The 10,690-nt window shown below is 67.0% G+C and overlaps 1 protein-coding gene across 1 annotated transcript; it reads right to left on the reverse strand.

The window, feature by feature from the left end:
- Positions 1–227: 227 nt before the first annotated feature.
- On the reverse strand, positions 228–6,764 carry KCNN1 (potassium calcium-activated channel subfamily N member 1). The gene is given in 10 exon segments (XM_051639447.1): positions 228–1,113; positions 1,115–1,342; positions 1,459–1,528; positions 2,253–2,380; positions 2,479–2,589; positions 2,679–2,820; positions 4,944–5,362; positions 5,450–5,545; positions 5,628–6,053; positions 6,639–6,764. Coding segments are annotated over 10 exon segments (1,758 nt in total). The 5' UTR covers positions 6,750–6,764; the 3' UTR covers positions 228–1,086.
- Positions 6,765–10,690: the final 3,926 nt, after the last annotated feature.

A 10,690-nucleotide genomic window follows, 5' to 3' on the forward strand; every position in this document is an offset into this window, starting at 1 on the left:
AACCCCCCCCAAGCCTGCCCCTGTGGCAGCAAGTGGGGGGCTGCAAGCCCCCAGCCCTCTCAGTGCACCCCTCGGGGGGGTTGGGAGCCCCCATTGCAGCTCCATCCTCTCCCTGCCAGCTTCCCAGGACAGGGGCAGCCTCCGTAGCAAGGGGATCAGCAAAGATCCACCCCAGGACCCCCACCCACCCCACAGGGGTCCCACTGCCACGAGCACAGAGCAATGTGTCCAGTTCAGCCTCCTTTAATGTGCGCCTCAGCCCCCCCAGACCCCCCCTCCATGCTGAGGGTCCCAGCTGGGGAGCAGGACCAGCCCCTGGGGGGGTCCAGGGCCATGGGGGTCCCAGTGGAGGGTTTTTGCCCACCCTGCTGGGGGGGGGGCTGGGCTGAGTATTGCATCCAGGAATCTCACAGCACTTTACAATGGTCGGTACCATTGTGTGTCCCCCCTCCCTCCCACCCACCCCCCATTTTACAGATGGGGGAAACTGAGGCACAGAGAGGTAACGTGACTTCGCCAAGGTCACTTCGTGGCAGAGCCAGGAACAGAGCCAAACCCCCCACCCCCCAAAAAAAATCCTCAGCCCCTGGGGCTCAGCCCTGCTCTCACCACGGGGGGCTGTCCCCACTCCGCACCTTCCAGGCAAGACCCCAGGTGTCCCCCTCCACACCCTGTCCCCAACTTCCAACCCCCCCACATTTTGGGAGGCAACCCCCAGACCCCCCCCAAAACGCTGAGGGCTTCTGGCTTCTCTTCTCTCTCCCCTTTTTTACCCCCCCAGGGCTTCTCATCTCCCCCCAAGGGCTTCTCCACCCCCCCCCAGGGCTTTTCCATGCCTCTGGAGCAGCAGCTGCCACATCCTCCCCCCTCAAGGCCCTCCTGGAGACCAGGGCTCACCCCCTGCCCAGCCGAGGAGGGGGGTGGGCACAGGAGAGCCCTGGGGGGGGCAGGGACAGGGGGGCTCCAGCCTCCCACCAGCACAGTGAACGCAGGAAATTTATACAGGGCTTTACAGAACAAAGCTACTGAGATCAGCCACACGATGGCCAGACATAAGAGGGGAGGGGGCTCCCAGACCCCCCCCAGTCACCCGCTGTCCGAGGAGGTGGGGGGGGGCGGTGGAAGGGGCCCGGGGGGCTCGGGTTGGGGTGCAGAGGCGGGGGGTCCAGCTCCCCAGGAGCTCGCGCTGCTGCTGGCCCAGGGCCTGGCTGACCAGCCCGGGCAGCGCCCGCAGGCTCAGCCCCAGCGCCTCCAGCTTGTTCTCCAGGGCCCCCAGACGCTTCTCCAGGTCCTCGTTACGTTCCTGCAGCTCCGAGACCATGTCATACATGATGTTCTGGGTCTGAGGAGAATCGAAGGGGTTGGGGGGGGGGGGGTTGGGACATGCAAGGTCTCAGTGCCAGAAGCACCCCCCCACCCCGGCTCCTGTGGAGGGGTCCCCAGGTTCAACCCGCTCACCTTTGCCAGGTCCACCAGCGTGTTGGCCTGGTCGTTCAGCTTCCGCTGCTCCATCTTCACACTCCTCAACCTGCCGAGACATGGGGTGGGGAGAGAGCAGAGGCAAGCTCAGTGACACCCCCACTCTGCCTCAACCCCACCCCCAGCACCCTGCCATGCAGCCCCCCCACCCTGCAAGCACAGCCTCTGCCCCTCCACCCTCACCTCTTCACCCCAGACAGCCCTGGGGGGGGTGTGCTGCCATGTCCACGTTCCCCCCCATCTGTGTCCCCCCACCACCCCCCCCCCAGATTTCACAGCCCATGCACACGGGAGCAGAGGGAACAGAGGAGCAGCCCCATGGGGTGACTTACTTCTGGGCTCTGCAAGGAGGGGGCAGAACAGAGACAAAACACAACAGCAGCTTTAATACCGCCACGAAGAGCACAGGGAGACAACAGCAGCCACAGCACGGCCCCCCCACCCTCCCCACAGCGTGTCTCCCCCCTCCGCAAACCCCTCAGCTCCCCCCCCTAACCCCCCAAAGCAGGAGGCACCCTGCAGCCCCCAGCCCCACTACTCCACGAGAAGCTGAGGGTAGGTACAATCACCCCGAGCCCCAGCCATTGGGGTTCCCACCCCAGGGAAAGCATCCTGGGGACAGGGGACAAGGACCACCTGGGGACCACCTGGGTCCCAACCTGGGGTGGGGGAAAGAAAGGGGAGGAAGGGCCCAGCTCTCCTTCTGGAGCCACGATTTGGGGAAAAAAAAAGATTATCTCCTGGTAGGAAGCAGGTAAAGGTTTGGCACTTACTGATGGATGGCTTGGAGGAACTTACGCTGGTGTTTCCGAACTTTGGCATGGTCGATCTTCTTCACCAGCTTGGTGTGTTTATAGATGAGCCACGTTTCCCTGAGTACGTTGGCAGCAGCATTTTTCACCTGCAGGTAAGAAACCCCCGGGGTGAGGGATGGAGATGGCCAAGGGGTGATGCCAGGGCAGGGGGGAGGCACCGGGGGGTTGGGGTTCTGGTTCTTACCCGCTTGGTCAGCTGCGTGTCCATCATGAAGTTGTGCACGTGTTTCTCTGCTTTGGTCAGCTCAAGCTTTCTGGCAACGACGGCGACCACCAGCGCGGTGCAGCCAGCACCCTGTGGGCACAGAGCCCCACGGTGAGGGGCAGCAGCAGGGGGGGATGCTGAGGAGACCCCCCCCCGAACCTCCTTTCCCCAGCCCTCACCATGATGCCGGTGAGCAGACACACGCCCTTCCCGCAGTAGGTGTGAGGCACCATGTCCCCGTAGCCGATGGAGAGGAAGGTGATGGAGATCAGCCACATGGCCCCCAAGAAGTTGCTGGTCACCTCCTGCTTGTCGTGGTACCTGCCCGGGGACCAGCACAGCCTGTCACCCCACGTGTGTCCCGGTGCTGCCACAAGCCCCTCGTGGCACTGCTGGTTTTGCCACGAGGTTTCCAGCCGCTTTCCCAGCCAGTGGCTGCAGCCTGGGGGGGTCCCCAAGCTCCCAGCCACACCACTGGGGCCCCAAAGAAGCTGGGGACAGCCTGAGGACACTTTGGGGACACCAGGCATGGCCACTCCGGACACAAGCACCAGAGAGAAGAAGAGCTGTGACCCCCGGGAGCGGGGCTGGCTCTGGGGGGGCTGGTGGATGAGGATATTGAGGTGAGGGGTGGGGAGAGGCAGCCCCCCCATGGGGATGGCAGCGACCTCCATCCCCCTGAAGCTCCCCGAGAGATCTCAAAGCACAGGACACGGGGGTCACTGCCAGGCCCCCAGGGGACAGGACACCTGTTTCTGCAGAGCAGGGAACGGTTGCACAGACCCGGTTGGAGCAGAGCACCCCTCACCTGCGAGCTGCCCCCCCAAAACAAGCCCAGGGCTTTGAGTGGCCCCGAAGCCACCACGGGTATCACCTGGGGGGAGCAGGAGACACTGTGCTTTGAGATTTCGTGGCCAGCACCAATGCCACGAATGCAGATGGCTGTGCCCCCCGCCCCCTCCCCAGGGGACCCCCAGACACGGGGCCGGGCACTGGATGCGGCCAAGCCGGGCGGGGGGACGGGGGCATGCGGGGAGCAGGGGGGAGAAAAGGCAAGGGAGGGGACGGGAGCGAGCCAGGGGGCTGGGGGGGGACACTTGAGCATGCAGAGGAATTTAGGATTGCTGCGTCCCTCCAGCCAGCCCCCCCCGGCACAGCGTGGGCTTGGAACCTCAGCCGGCACCGAGGGATGGGGCAGGGCGATGCTGGGGGGCACCGTGTGGCTGGGGGGGCCCCGCGCCCCGGGGTGGGCTGGCAGTGAAGGCTGAGCCCATCCCCAAAGCGGGGACCGAGGACATCACCCCACAGATGTCACCCTGCAGTTGTCACCCCACGGCGATGCTCCCAGCATGGGGGGGGCTGTGGTGCTCCCTGCTCCCCCTCCATCCTCCTGAGGACCACCCAGAACTCACTCAATACACCCAAACCGGAAAGGAGGGGAAACGTGGAGCAACGGGCACCACGGGAGCCGGGAAAAGCCCTTTGGAGACTCAGCTGAAGCCTCCGGGTAGAAACAAGAAGGATCCAGTGGCTCCTTCCTGGTCCCTCTGGCTCAGCCCGGCTCCTTGCTAGGGTTTCCCCCTCCAGGACCATCCCAGGACCAGCAGCGATTCCTGCAGGAAGCCCCCCCACCCCTGCACCCCGAGACCCACCTGTGCCCTGTCCCCCCCACAAACTGCAACGGGACCCCTGGCTCATACCCACGGGGGGGGAACAAAAAGCAGCTGCTGAGGTTCCAAGCAGAAAAGGGCTCCAGCCCCTTTCCAGGTCCACGGCCTCTTTGCCCCCACGTCCCTCCCAGCCTTGACCCCCCCCCCCCGGCAGCTGCAGCTAATCCTAAATTCTGGGTAGCACAAGCCTGGGGTGGGGGGGACGTCCCGTGCAGGACGCGCTGACGGTCCCTGGGGTGACTCACAGTTTGTCCCTGCGAGCAGCAGAGCGGTCAGGGAGGGAAAACAAGAGCAGTTAATGCGTGTCCCGGGGGAGCGGCGGGAAGGGGCAAGCAGGGGCAGGGCACGGGCATCCCAGCATCCCAGTATCCCAGCATCCTGGCATCCCAGCATCCTGGCATCCCAGCGGGTGCAGCTGAGGAGCATGAGCCACATGCCACACAAGGGCTCAGTCCCCTCTGCGAGACCCCCAGCTCCTCCTGGTCAGACCCACCAGCAGAGAGGGGGTCTTGCCACATCCGAGGGGGGCAGAGAGGGGCTTGGGGTAGCCTGGGGGTCTGGCCACCCCCACCTCACCTTGGCAAACAGTTTTGGTTTGGCAAAGCCATCATGGCCATCATCCAGAGCACGAGGATCCCACCAAGGAGGCTCTGCCTGGAGATTGGGGGTCTCTTCTCCCTCCCCAACCCCCCCAGGGTCTGCACCATACAACCTCAGCTGCACCCCAGCCCCGTGCCCCCCCCCCCCGTCCATTCCGGGTTGCACCCTCCCTACCTCTCACACACTCGGACCGTCCAGGCAGCGATGATCCAGGAGGAGATGCTGAAGACCAGGAGGACAGTGCCAGGACAGATGGTCATGAGGGTCTTCATGACAAAGCGGGTGTTGAAGTTGATCTTGTTGAGGGCCCCGATGCTGCGGGACGAGGCGTCGGTGAAGAGTTTGCTGTGCAGCAGCATGACACGCCCGATCAGGTACAGCCTCAGGAACATGGGGATGGAGAGGATGATGTCCACGTCGGCGTCGGCCACCGAGGCAGCGTAGGTGAAGGCCAAGCGGGCCGTCCAGGTGAAGAGGTACTGGCCAGGGATGGGGTGGATGGCACAGACCAGCAGCTCCAGGGAGATGAAGAAGATGCGCTCGTAGGTCATGGCGATGCGCCAGTCATCGGCACCATTGTCCACCATGAAGAGCTGGGGGTGGGGGAGAAAAGGAGCAGGGTGGTGGGACCCTCAGGGTGGCTTGGCCCTGGTGAGCACCCCCCGGTGGGTGCCCCTCACCTGGATCTCCCTGGCGTGGTACATGACGATGAGCCCCAGGAGGATGAGGGTCGAGAGGCTGATAAGGCATTTCAGTGCAAACGAATATGACGACTCCTGCGAGGGGAGCGGGAGGGCCTGAGCCCAGCTGGACCCCCCCCCCAGCCCCTCTACCCGCCCACCCACGGCACCCCCTGACCTTGGTGTAGACCCCCCAGGACAGCTCTGTCTCCGTGACCATGACCACGATGCCGAACATCCCGAAGATGAGGGCGTAATCACTGAGCCGCTTCCGCTTCTCGAAGAGCGCCCGTCGGTGCCCCAGCTTGTACCCGATGTTCTGGTTCTTCCGGGGACCCCGGCCCTGCTCTTCAGCCTCATCCTGCCCCGAGGTGGTTGCTGAGCCAGGATCCGGACCCCCAGGCTGCTCCGGCTCCGAGACCACCACCTCAAGGCCTCGAGGCCGCAGCGGTTGGGTCTCCCCGTCCAGGGGGTGCAGGGTGTGGGCGGAGGCGCTCAGGGGGCCCCGGGGCCGCGCCACCCCCCCATTGTACCGGCAGCCGCTCATGGCTCTGGCGGGGAGGGGGCCGGGCGATCCCGCATGGCTCAGCGGCGCGGGGGCGACCTGCGGGACAGGGGATGGGGGGGGGGGGGTGTCACACACGACATGTGGGTGGGGGGTCCCCAGGGGACTGGGATCAGTCGCCTCGAACCGCCCAGCACCGGGTGACACCGGATGGGGCACATGGTGCCCACGTGCCGGCCTTGAGCGCGGTGGGAATGTGTCCTGTACGTGGGGACGTGTCCTCCTGCCCGTGGGGACGTGTCCTGCCCGCGGGGGACGTGTCCTGCCCACGGGGGACGTGTCCTGCCCACGGGGGACGTGCCCTGCCCGCGGGGACACGCTCAGCCCGCAGGGGACACGTCCTGCCCATGAGGGACGTGCCCCCAGCCCGGAGGTCGGTGCCGTCGCACCCCGGCCTCCCTGCCCTGCCCCCCCCCCGCAGCCCCTCGGGGTCCCTTCTCACGGTGCACCCACCCGCGGCTCCGGGACGGCGCCGGTACCGAGCTGCAGCTGCGCGCCCCCGCCGCCCCCGGGACCCCCGGTGGGCTCGGCCTGCCCCCCGCCTCCCCCGGTACCTGCCGCCGGGCCGGTCCCGCCGCCCCCCGCCTCCCGGTGGGCCCAGCTCCCCCTGCCCCCCCCCGGTACCTGCCGCCGGGCCGGTCCCGCCGCCGCCGCAGCCCCGCTCGGTCCCGGGGGCGCGCGGCGGGACCGGAGCGCTCGAGGGGGCGGGGCGGAGGCGGAGAGGAGGCCCCTCATTGGCGGAAATCGCCCACGCCCCCCGTGACGAAGATCGCGCCACGCCCCTTCACTCCGCCCCCCCCAGCGCTGACCCCGCCCCCTGGGCGCCCCCCACCCCCTCCATCCGCTGCCCGACCCCCCCCCCGCGCCCCCAGACTCTTCCATTACCCCCCCCCTCACAGCCCGCACCCCCCCGGCACGACCCCCCGTACCCCAAACAACCCCCTGCACCCCCTCCCCACCCAGCCCCCCCCCCAAACACCCCTGTGCCCACCCCTCAGCACCCCCCCAGCACCCCCCCGGCACCCCGACACAACCTCAGCACCCCAACGTACACCCTCCAGCACACCAACACCTCCCCAGCAACCCCCCCACCCCCCAAAAACCCCAAAACACACCCCCCGAGCACCCCAACACTCCCCTAGCACCCTCATTACCCCCCCAAGCACCTCAACACACACTCCCCAGCACCCCAATATCCCCCCCAGCAACCCCACACCCCCCCCCAGCACCTCAACATATTCTCAGCACCCCAAAAGACCCCCGCATCACACCCACACCCCCCCCAGCACCCCAGAACACCCCTCCAGCCCACCACCCCACACCTCCCGTGTGCACCCCAAAGCCCCTCCCAACACCTCAACACACCCCCAGTACCTCTGTGACCACCCTCCCCCAACACCACCCCAGCCCCCCCATACCCCCCATACCTGCTCGGGCTCCCCAGGGCCGGCTGGGGGGGCCTGTGGGGCGTTAGGGGCTGCGGGGGGGGGGCTCGGTGCGGGGGGGGGTCCGGGGGTCCGGGTGCCATGGGCTTCCCTCCACGCCTGGCCAAGAAGAGACGCCGTGTTGGGGGAGTCCCCAAAACACCTCAGCAGAGATGCCAGGGACCCCCAGAGCCACCACACCCAGCCCAGGGTCCCGTTGCCACCCGGGCGGGGGGGGGGGCGGGTCACTGTACCCCCCCCCAGACCCACTGCACAGCTGCAGAGCCAGCGCAGCCCCCCCAGCACCAGCAGCCCCATAGCATTTTGGGGGAGGGGGTCCCAGGCCAGCCAGCACAGACCCCGGGCACCAACAGCTCCCCCATCGCAGGGCCCCTTGCACGAGGGAGCTGGGGGGCACCGGGGGGGGTCCACATAACCCCCTCTCCCCCCCCCCCCGATCAGAATTCCAGGCCTCCACAAGCCCAAGTCCTGCAGCATCAGTGACCCCACTGCAGCCACCGCGCCAGCGTCCCTCCCGGTGGCAGGGGGGGCTGCCAGGAGCGCCCCCCCATCCACGGAGAGGTGGGGAGGGAGCCCAGGACTTGGGGACCCCGTTTCCCAAGGGACGCACGGGAGCCAGGGAAGCTCCGGGAGCGGCAGCTGCGGGGCCAGGCCCCGGCTGCTCCCCGCTCCGGATCCGGGGCGCCTGGCTCCCCTCCAGACCCGGCTCGTTTTTCTCTCCCGTTCTGCCAAACTGATGGCAGGAAAATGGGCGCCGATTTCTTTTTCAATCCTCGGATGGGGAAGGGGGAAAAAAAACGAACCAAACACCCCGAAACAAACCCAAAAAGACGCAGCGGGCAGGGTGGGGAGGGGGGGTGGGGGGGAGGGTGGGACGAGGTTTGTCCCCAGACCCCCTTCCCTGCGGAGGTGCTGGTGATGTTGGGGCACAACACCCACCCCCCACCCCCCCCGGGGGCCTGGCAAAGTTTTCTGGCACCCGGCAGGGGGTGGGTGAAGCTGCCCCCAGAGGGGTGACAGGAAATATTTGATGAACCTTCATCACGTTAATAGCTCCTATCGATGGCGACGTAAATGGGCCTTATTAAATCTTCCCCCTGGCAGGACAATCGATGGCGGCGGCTCCGGCGGGATTCGGCGCCCGAGGGGAGGGAGGGGGGGGGGGATTAAAACCGCAGAGCCCCGAGGGGTCCTTGTCCCTTCTGTCCCCAGGGCCGGGGGCCGCATCCTCAGGGATGCTGGGGTGGGATATGCAGCACGGGGGCACCCAGCGTGGGGACAGGGATGTGACAGGTCCCCCCCCCCGAATGTCCTTGAGCCACAGTCCCCAGGTCCCTGCTCCCGGCAGCTCCTGGTGACAGGGCAGCAGGACAAACCCCCACCTACAGCCCCGGGGGTCTCCCCGTGGCCACAGGCTACAACTGCCAACCCCACCACAACACTTAGGGGTTGGGACACAGGGACCCTCGGGGTGCTGGGGTCCCCGTGGAGAGGCAGGGAGCCCTGAGTGGGCACAGGCCTTCAAGAGGAGCTGGCTGGGGGAACACAGGCAAAGGGGGCCCTAGGGGGACCCCAGCAGGGGAAGCCCCCTCTCACCCTTGCTCAAAGCAGGGACATGAGGAGGACACACATGGTTTAACCCCCTGCAACAGCCCCCCCTACACCATGGGGGGTGGGGTGTTGGAGGGTGCCAGCAGGACCCCCCAGTCCCCCCCAAACTCCAGAATGGTGCTGCTGCCTGGGAGCAACTGCAGAGGAGGAGGGTGCAGCTAAAAATAACGGCGGGCGAAGGGCTCCCGGCTGCTGATTTATTTATTACCCACTCGCTAATTCCTGCCTGGGAATCGCGGTCCCAGGGAGGGCGGGGCAGGAATTTGGGGGGAAGAGCAGTGGGTGCCACCCAGGCCTGCACACAGGGCCATGCCAGGTACCACAGCCACAGTCCCCCTGCCAAACCAGGGGGAAGGGGACAAGGGAACAGGGGAACCCCCTCAGCTGTGGCACAGGGGACGGGGTGCTTGGGGTGGTGGGACCCATGCCCTGCCCCTCACCTGAACCCCTCAGGACCCCCCTGCCTGCCAGCACAGGGATTCAGGACTTGTCGGGTGCATGAATTGCGTCAGACCCCTTGCAGCCCCTCCCCGGTCCCCCCAAATCCCCCCCAGTGGCCCCGGTTCCTCGGGTGGCCGCAGCTCCAGCCACCGTGGCCAAGCCCCCACCATATGTCCCAGGCCCGGGAGCAGCTGCTGGTGCCAGCAGGAGCCACGAGCTCACACAAATGCCACTGGCACAGGGCTGGGCAGGGGATGTGCCACCACCAGGGCCCCTCCAGGACAGGGGGTTCTGACCATGGTTTGGGGTGGGGGACAAGTGACACAGGACTACCTGAGCCCCCCGGGGCTGGCAGAGGCACCAGCATGGGGCCACTGGACTCCCAAGGAGCACCAGGATGGCTCAACCAAGCCCAGCCACCATGGCATCCCGGGTGATACCAGCAGCCAGGTCCCTGTCCCCTGGGCACCCCATGACCCCCCAGGCACCCCATGTGTATTCCAGCACATCAGGGCCAATGCAAAGGGGGAGAGCCCAGCAACGGGGTGATTTGACCCTGGCAGGATCAGGCCCGTTCCCACACATGGGGCTGCAGGGTGTCTGTGGGTCCCACACATGCTGGCACAGCTGCAGGGACACACAGGGACACCCAAACCTCCCCAGCCCCATCAGGACGCAGGGGAATCCCCTGGCTTGTCCCAGGGTCTCCCTGAGAAACCCCCCCCTGCAGTCCCCCTGGGGCCTGGGCTGGATCAGGCCCCAGAAGGATGGGGAGAGGCAGCATCAGTGTCCCCGGGGCTGGGGTAGGTAGCTGGGACCCCCCAGGCTCCCCCACTCCAAGGAGGACCCAATCCCCAGCCCTCCCACCTCGGGAGGGGACATGCAACCAGGGATGCCCTACCTGCACAGGGCCGAGCGGGCGCCCAGGGCTTGGGTGGGGGGTGCTAGGAGGTCTGGCGGGGGGAGGGATGGATTCGGGCTCCCCACGTCCCCCTTCTGCCGTCTCCGCGCCGCTGTCCCCAGACAAAGCCGCTGCGCCGGGTCCTCCCGCCGCCTCCCCCACGCACTCGGCTCAGCCGAAGGACAAAGCCGCTCCGCTTGGCTGCCCCCGCCGGGCCACCGCGGACCCCCGCCCAGGGCTGGCTAGGGGGGACAGGGGTGTCCCCACTGCCCCCGGAA

Source organism: Apus apus, chromosome 24, assembly GCF_020740795.1.
Source record: "Apus apus isolate bApuApu2 chromosome 24, bApuApu2.pri.cur, whole genome shotgun sequence".
Classification (NCBI taxonomy): domain Eukaryota; kingdom Metazoa; phylum Chordata; class Aves; order Apodiformes; family Apodidae; genus Apus; species Apus apus.